The 25676-nt window shown below is 41.5% G+C and overlaps 2 protein-coding genes across 4 annotated transcripts in view; both read left to right on the forward strand.

Moving 5' to 3' along the window:
- Positions 1-25676, forward strand: part of PHC3 (polyhomeotic homolog 3) — a 395745-nt gene that overhangs the window by 123083 nt on the left and 246986 nt on the right. Inside the window, exon 16 of one of the 3 annotated variants that reach the window (XR_014175583.1) lies at positions 14865-15107. The exons of the other annotated variants lie outside the window; for them this stretch is intronic. The gene's annotated coding sequence lies outside the window, so the exon portion shown is untranslated. Of the gene's footprint in view, positions 1-14864; positions 15108-25676 lie in introns of those variants that run through there. 3 annotated transcript variants of the gene reach the window in all.
- On the forward strand, positions 20327-20921 carry LOC309393546 (transcription factor A, mitochondrial-like). The gene has a single exon (XM_081955873.1). It carries the CDS (start codon positions 20373-20375, stop codon positions 20916-20918), a length of 546 nt encoding a protein of 181 aa, XP_081811999.1. The 5' UTR covers positions 20327-20372; the 3' UTR covers positions 20919-20921.

The raw sequence follows: 25676 nt of genomic DNA on the forward strand, positions 1-25676 counted from the left end.
TGGAACTCCAGGTTGTGAACAGAGTTTGCCTGCAATACTGCATTCTAACTACTGCACCACCAGGGCTCCTAATGACATGAAACCATTGGATGGAGAGAATGGAGGCCCCTCATTCAAATGAGGCTACTGCACCAGAGAAGGCAGAGGACTTTGACTTATAAATGAGTCGGGAAGTTTGGAATAATTTTCCAAAAGAGAAATATGTTGTTCCCGCAGTGCCCATGTAGCCAGTTTTATCTCATTTAAAAAGTTAAGATGCTGCCTTCCTGTCTTATTCTTAATAATCCCCCCCCCCACACACACACACACTCCCAACGTAACTTACTATTTAAATTTGTCTTAATGTTTTCTGGTATTGAAATATATTTGTCAAGCCAGATGGGTGACCATGGAGAGAGCCATTCTCTCTTTCACCTCAGCTTACCTCACAAGATTGTTGTGGGGAATGTAGGAGGCAGAAGGAGTATTAGGTACGTTCACTGTTTTGATATACAATATGTGAAGGTGGTGATAGATAGTAGATAGATAGATAAATAGAAAGATAGAAAGATAGAAAGATAAATAGATGGATGGATGGATGGATGGATGGATCTTGATTTACATAAATATAAGAATATAATTCTATTCATAATAATAACACAACAATATAGATAGATGATGATAGATGGTAGATGATTGATGACAGATGATGGATGATGGATGATGGATGATGGATGATGGATGGGTGGATGGATCTTGATCTATACAGTTATAAGCTTATAATTCTATTCATAATAATAACACACCAACATAGATAGATGATGATAGATAGATAGATAGATAGATAGATAGATAGATAGATAGATAGATAGATAGATAGATGATAGATAGATATACAGACAGACAGACAGACAAAAGGATATTGATCTATACAGATATAAGAATACAATTCTATTGTTGTAAAAATATCCCGATAAGAAACAAAGGGAAACCACAAGCAATGAATCTTACTTTAAGATCAGAGGTTTATTGTTTCATGAGCAATTTGGAACATGAATAGTCAACATAGCATTACTTACATTGACAACTTATTGCAATAAGGTCCACTGGCATAGCTGAATCCAGCAAGGATTAGCTACAGCCAGTGGCCCTGAATTCTTCTCAAGACAGTCTTTTTATACTTTTCTGCATGCATTTCAAAACTTACTTCCTTGTTCTGTCTTACAGACAGATAGTCTCCACATACACCCGTGTACATTTGAAGCTCTCAGACACTTGTTACTTTTAGTTCCTCACTTCCAGTGGCGGGTTCCGGAACGGGCCCGGTGTCGCCCACATGGACGCATGCAGCTGCTCGTCGGAGCATCACGCAGGCGCTGTATGCGCCATGCACGTGTGCGGAAGCGTCAAAGGCTTTAAAGGACAGGTAAGGAGCTCAGGAGGGCGGGCGGGTGGGTGGGCTCTCCGGAGCACTGTACCGGAACAGTACCCAGTGCTCCGGGCACGCTCCGGTACGCCCATACCGGACCCTACTGCCTACAACCCACCACTGCTAATTTCCCACCATTTCATTCTTCCTGCTCTAAATATATCCAAAGAAGTACAAACTTTGCAGAAAAAGCAGCACAAAAGTCAGACACAAGCCAGCACTTGAAGACTGGGCCCTATCTAACAAAGTGAAATTCAAGAAAAGAGAAAAGTAATATTTTACACCTAGGCAAGAAAAATCAAATGTGCAGATGCAGACTAGGTGAAATCTGGCTCAATCGCAATAACCTTGAGAAGGATCTTGGCGTTCTAGTGGATGATCACTTCAATATGAGCCAGCAGTGTGTGGGCAGGAGCCAAATAAGCCAACACAATCCTAGGTTGCATTAACAGAGGGATAGAATCATGATCATGTGAATTATTAGTACTGCTTTATAAAGCCTTAGTAAGACCACACTTAGAATATTTCATCCAGTTATTGGTCACCATATTATAAAAAATATGTGGAGACTCTGGAAAGAGTGCAGAAAAGAGCAACAAAGATGATTAGGGGACTGGAGACCAAAACATATGAAGAACGGTTGCAGGAACTGAGCAGGGACGTGCGGTCAGGGGAGGCAGAGCCTCACCTCTCATCATGAAATAATAATATATAATAATAATATCCACAAGGGAGTTTCATATATATATAAGAGGAAGAGGAGGGAGGAGGAGGAGTGCGCGCGGGGCGCTGCCAGCTGGGCAACCGGCGGAGGCAGGAGGGTTCTTGGAAGTGCCAATAACCTTCCTGCCTCCGCTGTACTTTGCGCGCTCCTCGCGACTGCAATAGACGTCCAGAAGTGGCAGGGGCTTGATGATGTCACCGCAGCTGCCATGCGCAGACAGACGGAGGTAGCGAGAGTGGCGCCGAGGCAGTCCGGCGGACGAGCGACCAAGGATCAGGCTGCCTGATCCTCCATCGCTCACTCGCTCGCTCTTTCGTCCACCCGGACCCCTCGGCACCACTCTGGTTACCTCCGTCCGAAGACGGAGTGGCTTGGAGGCAAAGTGCTTTTCAGTGCTTTTCTGTGCATCTGGAGTTTAGGTAGATAGCCGGATGTCCTAAATGCCAGATGCACAGAAAAGCAGCTGCTGTTGGGGATCGCGGAGCGCGAGCCGGCGGAGCGCCCTCAGGAAGGCGGGGAATGGGATCACGTGTGCTGGAGGCTGAGGCAGCCTCAGCCTCCAGCACATGTGGTCCCATTCCCCGCCTTCCTGAAGACGTCACCAGCCTCACCAGCCATAAACCTCACCGCACGTCACTGGAACTGAGTATGTCTAGTCTAGTGAAAAAGACCGGAGGCGACATGGTAGTAATGCTCCAATCTTTGAGGGATTGCCACAAGGAAGAGGTCAACCTATTTTCTGAAACATCTGAAGGCAAGACAAGAATCAATGGATGGAAACTAATCAAGGAAGAAACAACCTAGAACTAAGGAGAAATTTCCTATCAGGAAGAACAATTAATCAGTGAAATTGCTTGCCTTCAAAAGTTGTGGGTGTTCCAACACTTGAACTTTTAAAGAAGGGACTGGACCGCCACTTGTCTGGATTTGTATATTGCTGGTTGTGCAGGATCAGATTAGTTATTCTGTTATTACCAAATACAGTAAATCCTCCAACTGAATAGACTAATAAGGGGGAAAGGGCATGCATTAAAATAGAATGTCTGTTAAATCCATGTGGCATTTAATGTTTAATTATGCATACATATTTTCTGTCTTTTATGCATATCTAAAATGAGAAATAGAATTTTATGCATATCTAGAGGCATATAATATACAAACAACTTTTGTCTCTTGCATGTGAAATATTCAGAATTATGTGCAACATTTCTACTAATACTTTCTTCTGGTGAAGCACATTTTCTTATAATGGAGAAATGTAGGGCAAGTGCTTTATAAACAAATATGTACTTTTTCAAGTACAGGTAGCCCTCGAGTTACAACCACAATGGAGCCCAAAAATTATGTTGCTAAGTGAAACATTTGTTAAGTGAGTTTGCCCCATTTTACAATTTTTTTTCTTGCCACAGTTGTTAAGTGAATCATTGCATTTATTAAGTTAATAACGTGGCTGTTAAGGGAAACTGGATTCCGCATTGCCTTTGCTAGTCAGGTCGCAAAAGTTGATCACATGATCACAGCCTACTGCAATCGTCATAAACATGAGCCAGTTGCCAAGCATCTGACTTTTAATCATGTGACATGGGGATGCTGCAATGGTCATAAGGGTGAAAAACGGTCATAGGTCACTCTTTTTGGTGCCGTTGTAACTTTGAACGGTCACTAAATGAACTGTTGTAAGTGGAGGATTACCTGTATCACTTTCCTTACTTTCAGTTTGTTTTTTATCTTGATTTACCCCTCTACCTAGTGTAGGTGAAGTACATTTTAATTTGGAATAACATGTTTACTTACAGTCTCAGGCTCATGTAGCCAATTCATAGTTGAGTGTGCTGTGCAAACTCAACAAGGAGGATCAAGCAAATAAATCATACTGGTTACTATGTTTTGTCAAAACAACCATTGCCACAGGATAGGATAGGATAGGATAGGATAGGATAGAATTCTTTATTGGCCAAGTGTGATTGGACACACACGGAATTTGTCTTTGGTGCATAAGCTCTCAGTATATATAAAAGGAAAAAAGAAAAAATGCATTCATCAAGAACCATAAGATACAATACAATAGCGGAGTTGGAAGGGACCTTGGAGGTCTTCTAGTCCAACCCCCTGCCTAGGCAGGAAACCCTATACCGTTTCAGACAAATGGCTATCCAATATCTTCTTAAAGACTTCCAGTGTTGGGGCATTCATAACTTCTGGAGGCAAGCTGTTCCACTGATTAATTGTTCTAACTGTCAGGAAGTTTCCCCTCAGTTCTAAGTTGCTTCTCTCCTTGATTAGTTTCCACCCATTGCTTCTTGTTCTACCCTCAGGTGCTTTGGAGAATAGTTTGACTCCCTCTTCTTTGTGGCAACCCCTGAGATATTGGAACACTGCTATCATGTCTCCCCTAGTCCTTCTTTCTATTAAACTAGACATACCCAGTTCCTGCAACCGTTCTTCATATGTTTTAGTCTCCAGTCCCCTAATCATCTTTGTTGCTCTTCTCTGCACTCTTTCTAGAGTCTCCACATCTTTTCTACATCGTGGAGACCAAACCTGAATGCAGTACTCCAAGTGTGGCATTATAAAGTGGTATTAATACTTCACGTGATCTTGATTCTATCCCTCTGTTTATGTAGCCTACAACAGTGTTGGCTTTTTTGGCAGCTGCTGCACACTGCTGGCTCACAACACTTAGTGATAATCATAAGTTACTAATAAGTAATGATATCATACTAGGAAACAAACAGAACAATATAAATTGTAAAGATACAAGCAACAAAGTTATAATCATAAGTAGAAAAGAAATAGGAAGAATGAGAAGAAGAATAGTAATACAGCAGTTGTAAATAGTTTGACCATGTTGTGGGAATTAGTTGTTTAGCAGGGTGATGGTGTTTGGGGGAAAATGTCCTTGTGTCTAGTTGTTCTGGTGTGCCATGCCCTATAGCATCGTTTTGAGTGTAGAAGTTGAAACAATTTATGTCCAGGATGTGAGGCATCTGTAGATATTTTCAGATCACCTAATAGCCCAGGTGCAAATTTATTTTCAGCCCTATAAGATATACCAGATCAAGAACCCATGCCATATGCCAATAGCCTTTGACCTACGATCGCAATCAGGATCAGAACTTCCATCTCTAAACGAGGTGGCTGTTAAGTGAGTCATCAAATCTCTACACTCATTAAACCATATGCTTGTTAAGCAAGTCCAGCTTTCCCCATTGACTTGGTTGGAAGCCAGCTGGGGAAGTCACAAATGGTGATCACATGTCCTGAGGACATTGCAACCGCACTGAATAAATTCCAGTTGTCAAACGCCCACATTTGGATCATGTGACCACAGGGATGCTGCAACAATTTTTAAGTGTGAGAATCACTTTTCTTCCCGCCCCATTGTAACTTTGAATGGTCATTAAAGGAATAATCGTATCTTGAGGACTACTTGTAGGTCTAAAATAATTTTTATTAGAACAACTACAGTGACTGAGTCTTGCAAGTCTGAATTGGCTTTCCTCCTCCTTCATTTTATCTTCGTGTGAATTAGAGAGGGGCTTCTTGTCAAACCTTCTCCAGCTTGGTCTTCTAGGAAAGGAAAAAAATCTTGATTCCATTTGCAGTGAAAATATTTTTTTTACTAAAAGCCAAGTGATTGCAGTAAAGAAAAGCCAGAACTAAGGCCTTGCGCGCAAAGGATTCCCAGTGAATTTCCCCTTTTTTGTTCCACTCCCCTGTTATCTCCCAACTGTTCAATTACATTCAAATAAATTCTTCCCTGCCTTGGGATGGGAAGCCCATTTCTTGAGATGGCACTGTTCTGACCTAGGCTTCCGCAAACCACGAAGCAGGCTCCTTGTCCCGACAGAAACCTCTTTTTATTAAGTTACTGTGAATTCCTCTCATTCACATCCAGCAAAGTCTCTCAAGGATGAATTTACAATCACACACTTTATCTGGCTTGGAGAGCTGCCAGGCCGATATCTGTAGCTAACATGCCTAACGACATAAAAATACCACATCCTTTGTCGAGCTAAAGCACCTGCTATTTACGCAGAAACGCTAAACCACAAAGCCTGTCCGGAGAACTCCGGGCATGAGAGAAAACCACATCCTATGGAAAGCTTTTAGCCTGCTTAAGTTTTGCCCGGCAACAGGTTTTTAACCAATCATGTAATCGTGTGTTGTATTACGAAAACCCTTCTTGTATGCCTTAATAAATACCGTTTCAATCAGCCAGTGGGGGCTTTTTTGGCATCCTGCTGAGCTGGTTGGTGCGTTTTTACACACCTTGGTGTTCGTGCTTCCTTAGCAGAGCCAGACCCACCTAGCTTAGGCTCACCCTAACGAGGGTTCTCACCCCTTCGGGGGTCCACAAGCCTAGCTCAGGTGCACCCTCATGAGGGTCCCAAAAGCAGACGAGGTCGTCACCGTGTGGCAGCCAGCCACACAGATATCTTCAAAACGCAACAGCTGTACTTGGCAAGGAGTCTCTGAGAATCACGAACCAATTGAGCGAATTAATTGTCTCCTGCAAACTCCACTCCCCTTTTGCTCCTCTTTATTCCCTGCAACAGGGGCCATTCACCCTCCACTTGTGCCTTTACTCCCAAGTCAGCCCTTGTTCCTTAACTGCTCCCTTCTCCTGGCAGCTCTGCGCATGCGCACATTGGGAACAGGCCCAAGCTGTTCTTCTGCCCCACTGATCTCTGACTCTGAAGGCAGCTGATAACTGTCGGACGGCCCTGGCCCCCTCTCTGCCTCTGATACAGAGCCTCATCAGAGCCTTCCCCAGATTCCACGACTGGCCTATGTTCCTCCCCAACCTCCTCATTGTTTGAATCTGCCACCAGTTCCGCTGGCCACTGGCAGGCCACAACAGGGTAGTTTCTGTTTTCCCTCCCCCCAGCTCCATTCAAACCCCACCCCCATAGTTTGTGGCAAGTTGGCATCTAGTGAAGCAAGGCTGGAATGTAGGATGGCAGTTATGACATTTCAATTTGTCAGATTAGTTTCTTTGTTTTGACAATGGATCATTTCCCTGTCTTTCAAGGGAGCTGTATTCTTTCAGGAAACCCTCCTCCTGTCTAGTTTCCTTGAATACAAGTGATGAAAGTAGCCTCCCCAATTTATTTTTATAAGATGTGTGTGCATACGTAAGCACATATTTCCTTTGAGCAAAGGCAGAGGGGGGGGGGGGGAAGCTCTACCAATTACTGAGAGGGCCCAGTTCACTGGAATTGCTATGGGGGTTAAAAGAAAAAAAGGATTCTGGAACTAAAGCTATTAAAAGAAGGACACTTTCGTTCCCTAGGGATGACAAAAAAAATGGTAAAAACAACACTTCAGAAATGTGTGCAAAGTTACATGAAGGTTAAAAAGACCTACGAAATATTCTTTGCTTAGAAAATTTTGTGACCAGGTTTAGAAAGGATGCAGGAAGATCAAATAATAATAATAATAATAATAAACCTATTTGTAAATTCATGCTTCTGCTATACATTCAACCAATCAAAAGATGCAAACCAGAAACAATGAAAACTGTATTTACCTCTCACTATCAGTGGGAGAAGCTCTGAGGCGCAGTTGAAAAGTTGCATGTGAAGTCTAGCTTAGCTGAAGACTTCAAGCTGGTTACTCGTGGCTTATAATCGTGGCTCATAAACAAAGAGCTAACTGAAGCCTGTAAATTATGTTTTCCCTTTTGCTAACTTCCTCCTCAATCAGAAGATAAGCAACAACCATATGTTGGGCTGACACACCTTATTACCTAGGAAACAGGAACTCCGATTCTTACCAAAGGATAGACTTTTTTGTTTACCTCCATGTAATTCAGCCTGCTGCATGTAGTTAGGATACCAAGCAAAACTTGCTAGAGACAGCTGATGACTTTTCAATGAGTTGATAAGTTGTGAGAGGCATCGCTTCATTGCATTGTCTGGGTGTCATCCAAGTTCAAGTTAAGAACCATAGACCAGATTTCAAAGCAACACGCAAGCAACATACATAGAAGCCCAAGTGGTGTGAGACTCCATGAAGTCTCCATGCAAAGTATTGGTGGTTGGGAGCCAGGATGTTACCCTTGCAAGATAGCCCAGACAAGGAGCACCAACCATTGATACTAACACTGCCTTTGTTGTAAGGTTATAGTAAAAGAATCTTGCAAGTGTGGAATTGCATCTCTTCCAGGATAAATCAGACAGGAAAAAACAATTCGTTGAGCTAATTCTGTTTTATTGTAAGGTGCCATTAATAGAATCCTGCAAGTCTGAAGACAATACAAAGTTCCCACTACCACTTTTAACTACTTGATTCATTTGGGGAGTGTCCTTCCTAAGTTTTTTTCTCTGATTGTTAAGCTACTGGGGGGGGGGGCTCCTCCCCACTGGTGGGGTTCAATTTTTTTACTACCGGTTCTGTGGGCGTGGCTTGGTGGGCATGGCATGGCTTGGTGGCATGGCAGGGGAAGTATACTGTAAAATCTCCATTGCCACCCCACTCCAGGGGAAGTTTATTGCAAAATCCTTATTTCCTCCCAATCAGCTGGAACTCAGGAGGCAGTGAATAGATGGGGGTTCAGCCAGCCAGAGGTGGTATTTGCCTGTTCTCCGAACTACTCAATATTTCCGCTACCAGTTCTCTAGAACTGGTCTGAACCTGCTGAATACCACCTCTGCTCCTCTCTCTCTTGCACGATTCTTTTGTAGACAGCATCTCTCCCACCCCCCACCCCCATATACCAAGGTCATCCAAATTTTCCATCATAATACCCCCTCACCTTTATAGTCCAAGAAACTAGGTGGGATCCCTATTGAGATTTTGCCATGTTCCTATTCCTTCTGCAGTTTAAGCAGCTTCTTATCTGCCTGTTCTCCCAACGGTGTTCCAAGGTCATGCTATGGAAGACATTCATGGAAATACTGTAACCAACTGACACACTTTCTACAATTTGTAATGGAAGATGGCTTTTTTCCCCCCTCTTTGTTCAAAAATAAATAAAAATTGTTTTTTTTTAAAAAAAAAGATCATTACCGCCTTCCTGCAAAACACGTCCTGTTACTCCCTGTTATAAAGGGAGGGATCAGGCTATTTCTGATCAGGTCACTAACTTTCTGATTGTGTTCCAAGCTGTGATTTTCCAGAGTAGCTTACTTGCTGGTCAGATATAGAGATGCATTCAAAATGTAGTCTCTTTACCCAAATAATTTGGAGGATCACACAGCGAATAGATGTGGGCAGAGCCAGCCAGAGGTGGTATTTACCGATTCTCCAAACTACTCAAAATTTCTGCTACCGGTTCACTAGAATTGGTTAGAACTGACTAAATATCTCTTTTACTGCAAAGGTGTTCTAAGTTATGTTCCCTGTGCTTGGGTGTAATGATATGTGGAAATGACCTTGGAACACGTTGGAAGAACAGGCAGATAAGAAGCTGCTTAAACTGCAGAAGGAATAGGAACATGGCAAAATCTCAATAGGGATCCCTCCTAGTTTCTTGGACTATAAAGGTGAGTGGGTATTATGATGGAAAATTTGGATGACCTTGGTATATGGGGGGGGGGGAGGAAGAGATGCTGTCTACAAAAGAATTTATTTTTGAAGAAAGAGGGGAAAAAAGCCATCTTCCATTACAAATTGTAGAAAGTGTCAGTTGGTTACAGTATTTCCATGCATCTCTTCCATAGCTTTTCCTATCAAATCGCATATTTTAAATTCACATATATTCATGCATATCACAATTATTATATCTCAACCTTAATTTGACTATAATTGTTTTTATATCCTTTTATATATAATATTCAAAATCTAGAATAGGATTATATGATAAGATTCTATTAAATCATCTTAAAATCATCCAATCACATCTTTATAACATATTCTAGATAAAGCTTTTAAATCTCCTCTCGTATTCTCCATGTGTTGTTTATATAAAATTTCATATTATCAAACTAATATATTTATATGTATTGTTATCATTATTAATCATTATTTAACTATAGCTATTGTCACTTCATTTTATGCATACTACTGGTAAACTAAATTTAGCTTAGTTTTTATTATAAATTTTCATTGCATCAACCTGTATCTTTCCAGTAATAGTGCAGACTTATATCTCTTGCCATTTGTAGCATTAATATTCTAGTTACTTTCTTAATAAATCTTGTATGAACGTCTCTTCACAACATGTTGTTCCTTTTGTATCTCATAAAAGCTCAAAACCCAGCATTTGCTCTTTCCATCAGCTTATCTTTGGTTATCACTGGTGCTTCTGTCAAGATTTCTCTCCTTATCTCCATCAATTTTTCTCTCTTTTCTTCTTCTGTGCTTTGAAGTCTGGGGTAGAGTTCCAATCCATCTATCTCCCCTTTCCATATTCCGCTCTTGCCATTACCAACTACGCTCACTTAGTTGTCAGTATTCACAGTTTTCTTATCTCTTTGCTCATTTTTTTCTTCCATTTTTGAATTCTGTCCTCCACATTCTTCATTTGATAAACATCCTCTATTTTTTTATCAAATTTTTCTGTTTTGTATTCCATATTCCCCAATCTCTTTTCAATTCTCTCTGTCACAACTAATAGATTTTGAATTTCAAACATAATCATATGCAATGTTACAGTTTCTTTTTCCTGCTGCACATTCTTCCAATTTTGCAGGTACTGCCACTATAGGATCCAAGGCTATTTTAATAAACTTTAAACAGGTTCATTTGTTATCTTTCAAGTCAAAATGTTGTCTTCCCTCCAATAGCTAGTGATAGAACTCCCAAAAAGCACCTGTATAAACAACTTGTGCTCTTCCTACTATCACTCTCAGTAAACAAACTGAAAGAACCTTGAATCTCAAGTGATCAAAGAGAAAGAAGAAAAAACAATGTATCCAGCCTCCAGCCTCTAAGTGGCAGTGTAACTGCTTTTCCTCCTGTTGTTTCAACTCTCTTTATAATCCTTCTTATTTTCTTCTTTATATTCCAAGCTTAAGAAAGAAAGAAAACCCTTAAATGGAGATCAAAAACAATCCAATCAATCCAATCAAGCATTATAAAAAAAGAAGGAAAATTTTAATCCATAGGTGTAAGCAAAAGTGAAAAAAGAAGAAGAAAAAATTAATTTATTCAGTTTAAAAAATAGGGAGCTTTTGCAAAAAAATCCATCCATGGAAAAAAAATAGAAACAGGATAACACACTAAGTTTAATGTAGATTAATTTTGCCACTTAGAGTCTTCTATCTTCAATTTTAATTGCCTCTTTTTCTAATAATAAAAATTTCGTCACCAATTCGACACACTTTCTTTTTTCGCTTTCTTCCCATTCAGGAGCTGTCCCAACTTCAGCAGCTTCATTAGCTGCATTTCTGTCGCTGGAAAAAAGGCTATTCCTGGATCTTTCAGGGACTTTGCGATGTCCCTGAGATCAGCAGGAGGTGCCCTTCTCAATCACCACCTCTGCGGGACAGTTTAGGTCTGAAAGCACCATCCAGTTGCAGAAATATCGACTGCGATTTCGGAGCACCAAGATCACATGTCGTACCTTCGCGGTGTCAGCTATTCTCTTCTGGAAATGATCTTATTGGATAGTTCTGGGAAAGCGAGATCCTTTGGGGCTTCTGAACATGTATGTTTTCGGAACATTTGGGGAATTTCCATCTACTTTTCACATTGTACGCAACTGTATTTTTGTATCCAAGTTATGACGCATATGATACGTCACTTTGTGTATTTAAGGTGCACCTATGTACCTTGTAGTTATTCTCATTTGTATGGGAATCCACTTGTGCAAGTGTAATAAAATAGTTGCTTTTGGTTGACCATCGTCTCCTTGACCAGTTCTTTGATATGTAGGAAATATATCTGGGATATTTTTCTCACACGCTGCCTCCTGAGTCCCAGCTGAGTCTTCTTCTGTTGCCCTGCCCAGGAGAAAGGAGCTGGAAAGCAGATTAGTGGGATGCAGAGGGAATGGGGATTTTAGAGTATCCCTCCCCCAGGAGTGGGGTGGAAATGGAGATTTTGTAGTATCCTCCCCCCAGTAGTGAAGAGGGAATGGGGATTTTGCAGTACTGTTTCCCTGCCATGCCCATCAAGCCATGCTCACAGAACGGGTAGTGAAAAAAAATTGAATCCCACCTCTGCTTCACAGATGTTTGATTCCAATCCTAGTAACCTGATCAGGTAGTCCTTGGATTACAGCCATTTGTTTCATGACTGTTCAAAGTTACAACGGCCCTGAAAAAAATGTTAATGACTGATTCTTGCACTTACGGGTACAGTGTCCCCTCATAGGATCAAAACATTGGTGCTTCGCAACAAGCACACCATAATAGTTGTAGTGCCCTTGAGAGCACATGATCACCATTTGCAACCTTCCCAGGGACAGGCAATGGAGGAACTTGGATTTGCTTAATCACCATGATAAAAATGTTTATACAATTGGGCATAACTCACTTAAGGACCACATTGCTTAGAGAGAGAAGTTCTGGCCTCAATTGTGTTTGTAAGTTAAAGTCTAACTGTAATGTTGAAATCTTATCGTCCCCAGTTGTCTCTACAGTCAGGGCAAGGGTACTTCTCGGTTGCCACAGCATTTCAAGTTCCCCAATTCTCAGAAATAGTTTTAAAATCTGCAGTTATCTTCATTTCCACCAGCCACACTATGCCGATGGAGCAACATGTACTTGCTGCAATCCTGCAAACAAGCAAAAATTTCTTGTATCTTGATTCCACGGAAAAAGGGAAAGGACCACACCCTTTCTTACTTCATGCTAGGTCGGTTTGTCAGACTTTGGGCTGGACAACAACTACAAAAAGATCCAAGTGGTCCTTACAGGCGAGAGGATTATTAAGTGCTGGAACAAGACTAATATGATCCCCCTCACCTACACATGGACACACATTTCTGTTTTTCCTTGAATTTTTGAGCTCCAGATTTAACCCTAACCCTAAACTTGCAAACTTAAATAAATAAACAAGTAAGCAAACTTAAATAAATAGATAAGTAATACCACTTTATAATGCCTTGGTAAGGCCACACTTGGAATACAGCATTCAGTTTTGGTCGCCACGATGTAGAAAAGATGTGGAGACTCTAGAAAGAGTGCAGAGAAGAGCAACAAAGATGATTAGGGGACTCGAGGCTAAATATATATAAAAAATGATTGCAGGAATTGGGTATGTCTAGTTTAATGGTAAGAAGGACTAGGGGAGACATGATAGCAGTGTTGCAATATCTCAAGGGTTGCCACAAAGAAGAGGGAGTCAAACTATTCTCCAAGGCACCTGAGGGTAGAACAAGAAGCAATGAGTGGAAACTAATCAAGGAGAGAAGCAACTTAGAACTGAGGAGAAATTTCCTGACAATGAGAACAATTAATCAGTGGAACAGCTTGCCTCCAGAAGTTGTGAATGCCCCAACACTGGAAGTCTTTAAGAAGATGTTGGATAGCCATCTGTCTGAAACGGTATACGGTTTCCTGCCTAGGCAGGGGGTTGGACTAGAAGACCTCCAAGGTCCCTTCCAACTCTGCTATTGTATTATATTGTAAGTAATGAAATTAAAATTCAATAAATTACATAAATAACTGCTCGCTGAGTTTCAGATGAATAAAGGTTAGGTCAAACAAGATTGCAAGGCAGTTTTGCTATACACATAAAGTATAGAGTATGAAGTATATCAATATTATTTTTCTTTTTAAAAATTTGGTTTTGTAATTTTTTTTAATTTCCCCTTAATCGGCTCCCTTTGAGCTCCATGGGCCCTGGAACAATGTACTGGCTGCACCCCCATCTCCTCAAGCCTTGGTCCTTATAAGAAGGAGCTGCGCAAACATGCCAAACCACAATTTCCCTCAAAAGTCTTCCTGACATGGGATCAAGAAGAGGAGAGAGGCAAGAGGGCCTGAAACTAGAAAATGGATTGGCTGCAAGCATCACTAAACTGTAGTCGTATTTTGAAGAAAAGACTGGTTGAACTGTGGCTTCAAATTCACCATGGCTTATTGCTTGGAACAAGCCAGTGTTCTAGAATGGCGCTTTTCAAACTTGCTGGCTGGGGAATTCTGGGAGTTGAAATCCACAGATCTTAAAGTGGTTTAAATTTGGGGGGAAAAAACTGCTCTAGAACCAGAGTCTGGAGCTGCTCTGCCAGTGGTAAAGAGCAGTGATGGCTAACCTTTTTGTCATTGTGTGCCGGAAGCACCAGCACCCCTAATGCAACGTTCATACAACCACCACCACCCGTGCCCCCTGCTCTCCTGTGCATGCATATGTGCACCCAGGGACGTGCGGTCAGGGGAGGCAGGGGAGGCAGAGCCTCACCTCTCTTCATGAAATAATAGTATATACATCCGTCCGTCCGCACCCAGGAGCTGCGGAGGCAGAAATGTTGTTGGCGCTCCTGGATGACGCAGCCTCAGCCTCCAGCACACGTGGTCCCATTCCCCGCCTTCCTGATGACGTCACCAGCCTCATCAGCCATAAACCTCACCGCACGTCACTGTGTGCACCCCCCTGCACTCTGTTTTCGACCTAGTTGGCCTCTCTGCAGCCTCCTGGGAGCAAAAATGGGGGGGGGACTGCATGCCTCTTGTCCCCTGCGCATGCATGGGAAAGATCCAACAATCAGCTGGCCAGAGGAACACGTGTGTGCATGAGCAATGGATCTGAATTGGGCAACAGCTTGCATGCCCGTAGAGAGGGATCTGTGACACATGTGCCATAGGTTATATACGGGTATAGACAATGATGTGCGGTGAGGTTTATGGCTGGTGAGGCACTGACACAGTGGTGGGTTTCAAATATTTTTAGACTTGTGGACTTCAACTCCCAGAATTCCACAGCCAGGCATGCTCAGTTCCGATTTAAAATGACAGCATTTGTTTCTCTCTCCCTTCCTCCCCCTCTCTCAAACACACACACACACACACACACAAGTTGGATTGGACTATCTCTCCTACCCCCTTCCCTCTCTCACTCACTCTCAAACAAACACACACATACACAAAAGTTGGATTGGATATCTTTTCCAGTGGCTTGAAAGCAGCTCCTCTGCCATCCCCCCCATTCCCCTGCTGCCTTCCCCAAACACCTCCACCATTGCAAATGCAGCCTGCTGTCTGGGTGAGAAATGCCTGGAACGCAATAAAGCCCACCAACTCACCTCCTGCCGGCAGGCTGGGGTGAGAGGAGAGGCAGAGAAGCCGAAGGGGAGCCGATCCAAGCCTTCCAAAAGAAAGAGGCTGGTGGAAAGTGTGTGTGCTACAGCATGGCTCTTTGCCTGGCTTCCGTGGATGACTCTGCTTAACTGTTTAAAAAAGCCTCTAAAAAAGCGCCCTCTACTATGAGGCAGGAGAACTGCGTGCCTCACCTACATCAGGAATTTTTAGGGTTTTAACCCTTGCTTAACTCTGCTCGAGTGATCATAAAACGCCTAAAGTCAGACTAGAGGAGGCATGCAGTTCTCCTGCCTCATAGTAGAGGGTGCTTTTTAAGAGGCTTTTTTTAACAGTTAAGCAGAGTCATCCACGGTGAGGCAGCAACTAGCTCAGCTTTTTCCTTTTACATTTTTTTTTCTTTTCATGATGAGAGCGGTGAGGCTGCGCCTCACTTGCCTCACTTGACTGCACGTCACTGGTTGTAGAGCAATAGATGAAATAGTTCCCATTTATCAAATTGATTTGTGGTGGGATGGTGTTAAATGCCTGCTTCTTGATTTAGTATGGCGACATTTCCAAGACAAATCCATTTCTTGAAGACAAGAATGCATTCACGAAAAAAAAGCAACTTCCACCCATTTGTTTCTGCTTTATGTCAGAAGCAGGGTTATCTGATGTAGGCTGTCTCAAGTCATGTTGTTTGGTTTGCCATCTGGATATCATTTTGTTGTCAATAAACAAAATGAAACAAAATTTGCTACTTACAAACCAGGACTCTTATCTCTTGCTCAATATTTTTGTTCTTTTTTTGCCCTGAACTCCTCCTCCTCCTTGCTCTTCTCTTCTCTTAGTACACATTGCAAAATGCAGCCAGTTTGGTCTAATAGTTAGGAAACTGAGAGCCTGTGAGTTCTAGTCCTACCTCAGGCATGAAAGACAGCTGGATGATTTTGGACCAGTCACACTCAGCCCAACTCACCTCACAGGGTGGTTGGCATAGGAAAAATAGGACGAGGAAAGAGTATTTGACAGGTTTGCCATCTTGAGTTGTTTATCAAAATAATAAAGGTGGCTAAGACACTGAGCTTGTCGATGAAAAGGTCAGCAATTCAGCGGTTCGAATCCCATGTGGCAACTTTACAAAAATATCCAAGTCTAAGAGCGCTCATAAAATGTAATAGATTTGGGAAACTATATCTTTTTGGGCTAGTAAAACTTCAACCTGAAAACCATCCAGTATAATATTGAAGGCATGAATGAAAAAAAAAACTGTCCATTTTGTGGCACTCTGAGTGTCTAAAAGCTTCTCTCTGATTTTATGAGAAATCTCTGAAGCATTCTGGAAAGTGATATTGTTATTTATTGTTACCTAACATGTAAAGAGGGGGACACGATGACTCAGTGGCTAAGATACTGAGCTTGTCGATCAGAAAGATCGACAGTTCGGTGGTTCGAATCCCTAGCGTCGTGTAACGGAGTGAGCTCCCGTTACTTGTCCCAGCGTCTGCCAACCTAGCAGTTCGAAAGCACGTAAAAATGCAAGTAGAAAAATAAGGACCACCTAACAGCATTCCATGCGCTTTCGGTGTTTAGTCATGCCGGCCAGATGACTACGGAGATGACTTTGGACAGCACTGGCTCTTCGGCTTTGAAACGGAGATCAGCACCGCTCCCTAGAGTTGGGAATGACTAGCATATATGTGCGAGGGGAACCTTTACCTATAAATAAATAACTTTTTCTTGTCTAACCATTACCTTATAAGCATTATGTTTTTATGTTTATCACCTTTCATGTCATCACTCCCCTGCTTCTTTTTTTCATGCTTCCCATTATAATTTCATCCCATGCTTCTATCACAGTCGGCAACAAAACTGTCACTTGGTTCTAAACAGCTTTTGTGTCCTCTTATCTGGTGGAAAGTAAAAGCTCCTATGATACACACCCAAGCTACTGTAAGTCACACATTCCCCAATCACCTCGGATACACTGGCAACTTTAAAATAAAGATAGGAAGAAACCACATAAACTTTTTCAGCCCACGTTGACACTTGGGCTGAAATGGATTATGAGCATCTCACTGGCTTCATCAAAGGAACAGAATCCTTTCACGATAAGGGGGTGGGAAAATCATAATTCAAACCCAGACCCCCTCACAATAAATCCACACCTAGGAAGGAATTTACATATCTGAGAGGTATCTTCCATCCTGGACTTCACATGTCCTTAGGACAACATTCTAATATACGCATCCAATACCTACCTCATGAGCAAAGCCAAGGACAGGAGAACTTCAATCTGCACATCTAAACCTCAAAGCTTGCTTGTCCTTATATATACTTCTGGTGATAGATCCCTGAGGATGTAGTCCTACCTTTTTGAAAGCTGGTTTCTGTCCTATGCTCTTGAAAATAAGAACCATCTCCTCTTCAAATAACTACCCAATGTCATTCTTAGCTCCCAGTTTGGGATTGGACCTCTTTTTGCTTCTGACAATTCTTTTTCTCCACTTTGTATTCATTTATTTTGAGAGTTTAATATTTCTGCAGTTATTCTTCTTTTTGTTGTTAGTTGCGAAGTCGTGTCCAACCCATCGCGACCACATGGACATTGTTCCTCCAGGCCCTCCTGTTCTCTATCATCCTCTGGAATCCATTTAAGCTCACACCAACTGCTTCAATGACTCCATCCAGCCACCTCATTCTCTGTCGTCCCTATCTTCTTTTGCCCCTTCTTTTTCCCAACATTAGGCTCTTCTCCAGTGAGTCCTTCCTTCTCATTAGGTGGCCAAAGTATTTGAGCTTCATCTTCAGGATCTGGCCTTCTAAAGAGCAGTTAGGGTTGATCTCTTCTAGGACTGACTGGTTTGATCACTTTGCACTCCAAGGGACTCGCAGGAGTCTTCTCCAGCACCATATTTTGAAGGCCTCAATTCTTGGCGCTCAGCTTTTCTTATGGTCCAACTTTCACAGCCATACATTGCAACTGGGAAACCCATAGCCTTGACTATACGCACTTTTTTTGGCAGGGTGATGTCTCTGCTTTTTAGTATGCTGTCTAGATTTGCCATAGCTTTCCTCCTCAGGAGCATTCTTCTTTACTCCCTTTCAATTATTTCTTTTTCTTCCATGTTTCCTTTCCCTCCTCAAATCCTCTTTTGACACTAATGAAAGATTTGTTCCACGTTCAGAACCCCTCATAACCTCACTTGCATTCTTCATTAATTCTCTCGGTCTTTTATTACAAACAAATAATTTTTACTTACAGTATGGACGCACCATTTATTATGTGTACGGAAGACTACAGCAATCGTAAAACAAAAATGAATGGACATGTGGCAAATTTACAAATATATCCAAGACTAAGAGCGCTCATAAAACGTAATAGATTCGGGGAACTATATCTTTTGGGGCCAGTAAAACTTCAACCTGAAAACCATCCAGCATAATATTCAAAGCATGAATGGAAAAAAACTGTCCATTTTGTGGCACTCTGAGTGTCTAAAAGCTTCTCTCTGATTTTATGAGAAATCTCTGAAGCATTCTGGAAAGTGATTTTGTTATTTATTGTTACCTAACATGTAAAGAGGGGGACACGGTGACTCAGTGGCTAAGATACTGAGCTTGCCAATCAGAAAGATCGACAGTTCGGCGGTTCGAATCCCTAGTGTCATGTAACAGAGTGAGCTCCCGTTACTTGTCCCAGCGTCTGCCAACCTAGGAGTTCTAAAGCATGTAAAAATGCAAATAGGAAAATAGGAATCACCTTTGGTGGGAAGGTAACAGCGTTCCATGCACCTTTGCCCTTTAGTCATGCTGGCCACATGACCACGGAGATGTTTTCGGACAGCGCTGGCTCTTCGGCTTTGAAACGGAGGTGAGTACCATCCCCTAGAGTCAGGAACGACTAGCACATATGTGTGAGGGGAACCTTTACCCTTAACATGTAAAGATTATTAGTTTCTATATTTAGGAGGGAATGGTCATGTATGATTTAGTCTGGAGTTCCTTCAGCAAAAGGTAGAAGAATTATGGAACAGAATTATGAGTGTCAACTTTTCATCAGTTCATAATCGAAGTAACATTTGAGAACATATAAATGCTAGTTCTTTTTTTTCTAAACAGATAGTTTCTTATGAAATAAATAAAACAAGTCAAAACCCAGATAGAGCAGTAGATGTTTGATGCACATGTTCCCATCCTTATTATCAAACGATGTCACTAACAACACACTGTCAAAAAAATTAGCTATAATCTTTTCCAGTTGCATGATCCCAGGGTGCTCGAAGAGATTTGAGTCTGGGAATCCTATATAGCCCACAAGCCATAGCCTACTCTTCTTGTTCCTAAAACATTCAGGACAAAAACACATAATTTCCAAGAACTGTTATAACAAATATGGTGAATAAGTTGTGTTTTATTATTCAGGATTCACTGAAAAATATTATTTTGCAGATCTCCTGAATACACCTGGGCGTTGCACTGTGCAATTTCAGCAGAAATTGTTCCAAAGTATTTTTTTTTCCTCTCCCAAGAAAACAGTTTGCACAGTGCAATGACCAGTTCTTGGAAATTATGTGTTTTTGGCCACTTCACACAAAGGAAAAATAAAGCCAGATGTTCTTCTTTCTCGCTTAGCTCAGGCCCCGGAAACAGCTGTCTTTCCGCCTCAGCGTGAGTAGAGGAGATGGAGCGGGTGCCTGGGTTAGCATTGGGGCCTGCGGAAGGCTCTGAGGAGCAGGAGGTCTCAGAGCCAGATGCAGAGCAGGGCCCATCTACTCACGCTGAGGCGGAAAGAACAACTGGGGCCTGTCCCAGATGCTTATATGCACAGAGATGTGTGGAGAGGAGAGCAATGCGGGACTGAGGGCCAGCTATCCAGGAAAAGAAGGAGAATGGAATAGAATAGAATGCAACTGTTGGCCAAACCATAAGCTGTGCCAGCTAAATACTGGCTTTATTTTTCCTTTGTGTGAAGTGGCCAGTTACCACACAAGGTCAGAAAACTGCAATCTGTCTATTCTGTGCAGCACAAAGAGGTGTGCTTTCAGGAGCTTTGGGGGGTGGGTGGGAGGGCTGAGGCGCGAGGGTCGCCTGAGGGGAAAAGAGCGCGATGGCGGTAATGCTGCTCGCTCGTCTGATAGCCTCGGTATCCGTGTCTGAGCCACGCGGCGTCCTCAGATATACTGCCACTCCTTCACTGGAAAAATGTTTTTCAAAATATTTTAGTTCTGACAGTTGTCCAAAGCGTCCTCAATCATCATACCTTACTTTTCTAAATAAACAGTGTGACTTTTACAAGAAAAAATATCCAGAACTGAACAATCAGCAGCTGATGAAAGAAATAGGGCATATCTGGAGGGAATTACCACAACATGAAAAAAACCATTATGAAGCAATTGTGAAACCTGAATGGGATAAATATAAAGAACAAATAGACAAATATAGATCTCAACTAAATCCTGTAGAGGACGCAGCTTTGAAAGAGGAAAAAAGGATAAAGAAGGAAATAAGAAAACAAGCAAAAATAAAGAAGGAATTAACAGCATTTGGGAAACCAAAAAAAAGTCAGAATTCCTTCAATATTTTTGTTTCTGAACATTTCCAAGAAACCAAAGCCCCCTCAAATAAGGAAAGGTTTAAAGCTTTATGTGAATAAATCATAAATTGAAAGCCTCCAGTACACAAGTTAGCATTGCTTTTATACACTTCGGAAAAACAAAGGCATGTGATTATTTGCAAGCAAAAGGCAACAAAACAATTGCATCCCTGGCAGAGGATGGCCCTCTTAGAAGGTGGGTTCACTACTAAAATATTATAGTCCTCACTCTTCCGTCCTTAACTGGTAAGAGTTAGGTAAGAACTAAGTGTGCAAAACTTTCTAAAAATCATCTATCTGCAACAAGAAAGAAAAGGTAACTCTAAACCCCAGCTGATCTGGTAGCGTTCTCTGATAAGGACAATGACACGATCCTTTGAGGAATGTGAAGGCAGAAAGAGCCCAAAAAAAGGAAAATAAAGAGCAAGAATTTTTTTTTAACAAAAACTGAATTTTTCTAAAATGGACACCTAACATAAAAAATGTCATCAAAAACGCACAACAAGGAATGTTCTTTCTGCATCAACTCAGGAAGCTCAAACTGCCCAAGGAGATGCTGATACAGTTTTGCAGAGGAATTATTGAGTCTGTCACCTGCACCTCCATAACTGTCTGGTTTGGTTCTGCAACCCAACAAGACAGACACAGACTTCAGAGGAGAATCAGAACTGCAGAAAAAAACAATTACTACCAACTTGCCTTCCATTGAGGACCTGTACACTGCACAAGTCAAAAAGGGGCCATGAAGCTATAGAGCACTGAACACCAAGACAACTAGACACAAGAACAGCTTTTTCCAGAACGCCATCATTCTGCTAAACAAACACTTCCCTCAACACTGTCAAACTATTCATTAAGGCTGCATTACTATTACTATCAGTCTTCTCATCGTTCCTGTTGTTGTGGAAATTGAGGACTCAAAGACCAGCTCTTTGCAATGCAAGAAAGTTTATTGCGCAGGTTCAAACAGCTAAAATAGCATAAGGGGGTTTGAACCCCAAACAGTCTCAAACAACAATCTTATATAGTCATTTTGACGTAAGCATATACGCAGGCATACATTTGCTAAATTGATAAAAGGAGAAATGGAAAAGTACAGAAAGAGCCGAGAATAAAAATACGTCAAGGAACATTTAACATCTGCGAGACAAACACGGGACTATCCCCTGTCCTAGACAGATAACAGGATACACCCCTCATGGTCTGTCTGAACATACAGATAAAAATATAAATGTTATGCCTCATTGATCTCACCCTGCCTCTGTCTGCAAATATCTTTTTCCTTGACCAGTCTTTTGCAATGTTATAATGAACCAAAGTCTGAACCAAGATTCAGGGCCTGTCTTCCCGATTCAGGGCCTGTCTTCCCTCCTTCCTTACTATCACCCATTTCCTCCCACTTATGACTGCAGGACTGTAACTTTGTTGCTTGTATCCTTACGATTTATATTGATATTGTTTCCTGATTGCTTTTTTGTACCCTATGACTATCATGAAGTGTTGTACATTATGATTCTTGATGAATGTATCTTGTCTCTTTATGTACATTGAGAGCATATACACCAAAGACAAATTCCTCTTGTGTCCACACTTGGCCAATAAAGAATTCTATTCTATTCTGGCTCTGGACAGTCACACAGGCCTACGGAATGTGATGCATGGAATCCAGATTCTATCAGAAAAGTTGTGTGTATGTTAAGTCACATAATTTAAATATTATTTCCTTCCCAACACCCATTATGAATGACACTATCATTGAGACATAGTGTTCTGGCAGATACGAATGTCTTTCTGGTTCCCGGTCTAATTCAACTAAATCTCCCCATCAACTCACCTTTCCGAATTGAAGCTTTAAATCAAATGGGCTACCTCCAAAACCATTTCAGATTTTTATATGTATGCCCTTTCCTCCCTGAATTTTGTTGTTGTGGTGGTAGTTGTGGTTATTGTTATCATTATTTAGAAGATTGTCCAATTTCAAAAGTTATTCTGGGCATCTTACATAAATTAAAGGAAAGGAAAGGAAAGGAAAGAAAGCATTTTAAAAATTCACCAACCAGAATCATCCATTTCCAAATCAAATCAATCCCATTTAGAGTTTTAGTTCAGAAAGTCAGAATCAAACTAGACCAGAAATCCCAAATGATTTAAAAGTGAATCAACTGGTATTAAACATGGATCAAACTGAAAATTCAGATAGGATTTTACTTGGCTGCCTTCTTCATACAACCCAAATAAACCTGAAAAGATATTTCACTTCCAGATTTACACATGTTGGGAGAAATGTCCTTCTGGGTTCGGCTCCAAGTGGGGAAAAAGACACTGGAGACATGGAAGCTGCTTGGAAAGATGGTTTTAATGGTGGACAGGACCACATGGCCTGAGCCCTGAACATCAAAGGTGATCACATGCTTCAATGTTGGTGGAGAAGAGAAGAGAAGGGAAGAGAAGGACTGAAGAAGGGCTTGCAGGGATTTTTATAATCTGTTCTGCCCCACCTATCTGTTTCCTGTTCCTGTGTAAGAAATGTATTCTGATTGGTTGCCAGACTCACATGGGCCCATGCAGGGGCAACCCTCTAGGCTGTTTTGAATTCAGGTTTGATTGAGTTCAGATGCCATGTGGTCAGTTGAGTAAAGGCTTATTATCCTGCCTTAATCCCATCACAGCTGAAGAGGAGAACTCTTTATTATGTAAAGTGGACTAGCTTGGCCTTCTTAATGGCCCATTGACAAAGTGGGGATGGGCAGGAAGCTGTAGGAATTTAGTGTTTAAAATGTGTTTCTCCCTTTTTCACATCCAGGAAAATATAATATTCTGCCTTATCAATATTTCCTAGGATATTTCATTTTTCTGGGAGAGGGCTAGGTGATAACTTCCTACACACACACACACACACACACACACACACACACACGCACAAAATTAAAATCCACTGAGCACAATTTTGTCAACTTCACTGGTTTCCAGTCTGATTGCCAGTGCAATTTAAAACCTATAAAGCCCTACATGCAGTGGTGAAATTCAATTTTTTTTACTATTGGTTCTGTGAGCGTGGCAGGGGAAAGATACTGCAAAATCTCCATTCCCTTTCTACTCTGGGACCAGCCAGAGGTGGTATTTGCTGGTTCTCCGAACTACTCAAAATTTCTGCTACTGGTTCTCCAGAACCTGTCAGAACCTGCTGGATTTCACCCCTGCCTACATGGCACAGGGCGATATTTTTTTCTGAAGGACTCTCTATGTCCCTCAGTCTGGTCAGAAGGTGCCAGCAAGGCTGGCACGTTCCTGGTTCCTTTGATGAAACAGAGCCATCTATTGGTACCCACGAAGTATACCCGTTTCCTGTTGCAGCATCAGCCTTCTGGAATGAGATCCTCCTAAATTCCATAATGCTTCCCACCCTGTTGACATTCCTGAATGCCTTGAAGACCTGATTGTTCTTCCAAGCCTTGGGTTGAGCTGGATGCAATCCCTCGTTGAATGAGTTTTTGTATGCAGCAACGGGATCCCATCTTGTTGGTTTTGCATTGTATTTTGTATACTTATTATATTATGAGCTACTCAGAAATGCTTTGGAGTCATGTGTTGCTTAAGTTGAATTAGACAAACAAGCCAAGAAAGTGGAAGGAAGTAGGTGAATTTGAGAAGTGCTTTAATTTTTTATTATTGCTTGGGGACTCAGGAGGTTGAAGACTTTTGAACCCACATCATCTTCTTCAGGCTCTTGTGGGCTTTCTATAATTAATTTGCAGCCAACCACAAAGGCTGGAAGGAAAATGAGAAAGGAAATCCAACAGCAGAGAGGAGGAACAAGAGCAACAAAAACAACAATCCAATGTGTTGGAAAATTACTATGGGTAATTTGGAGGTTAGCTTGCACTCACACATTCCCAGCATATTCCTATATCCAAATCAGATCAAGCACACATGCTTCTCAGTTCAAGCTAACAAAAAAAGAAAGAAAATAGTTTGATGCTTATTTACTAAGCATCAGCAAACATAGTTTACTGGAAATAATGAGATGAAAGCAGGGATGAGCATGAATGACAGACTGGAACCTTTATCTGTGACTATCAGAAGGACAAAGAACTTTACAGAACAGCTGGAAACAAGATTGTAGGTAATTATCATAGACAAACAGTCCTAAAAGAGTGGTTATTTCCGTTTTAACTTTTTCAGATTGAAGGAGTATAGGAATCAAGATGAATCAATATTTGCTTTTGCTTATATTATTGTCTACTGTCAGAAATTAGTTGTTTTTTAGCCTAGCAAATTGTAACCTTAATACTGGACTGCAAATGTTATCTCACTGCTGTGTCTCGCTTCCATTCTTGGCTTCAAAGCTAGGGACATTTTTGAAAACATAGAAGAAACTGATACACAGGCTGCATAGATAAAGGAACCTAACTAGGGAGTTTTCCTGGCTCATAAATCCTTAAAGCATTCTGCCAAAAAACAACTTGGCAAAGGGGAGCAGCCACCCCCTACACAAGGCTATAGGAAAACTCCATAGATAAGGTAGACAGAGACAGGAGCTTGAACAAAAGAACGCTTTAAAGATCACTTTGGTAATGAATCTTTGTCTCTGATTGGATAAACTTTGTTTCTATCTGTAGGAAGTTATCACCTAGCCCTCTCCCAGAAAAATGAAATATCCTAGGAAATATTGAAAAGGCAGAATATTATATTTTCCTGGATGTGAAAAAGGGAGAAACACATTTTACACAAAGTAAATTCCTACAGCTTCCAGCCCATCCCCACTTTATCAATGGGCCATTAAGAAGGCCAAGCTAGTCCACTTTACATAATAAAGAG

Source organism: Natrix helvetica, assembly GCF_964273705.1.
Source record: "Natrix helvetica genome assembly, chromosome: 5".
Classification (NCBI taxonomy): domain Eukaryota; kingdom Metazoa; phylum Chordata; class Lepidosauria; order Squamata; family Natricidae; genus Natrix; species Natrix helvetica.

Bases quoted from the DNA above. Each gene is read 5' to 3' on its own strand.
- LOC309393546 (XM_081955873.1), top strand. From the start codon at position 20,373: ATGGCGGTAATGCTGCTCGCTCGTCTGATAGCCTCGGTATCCGTGTCT.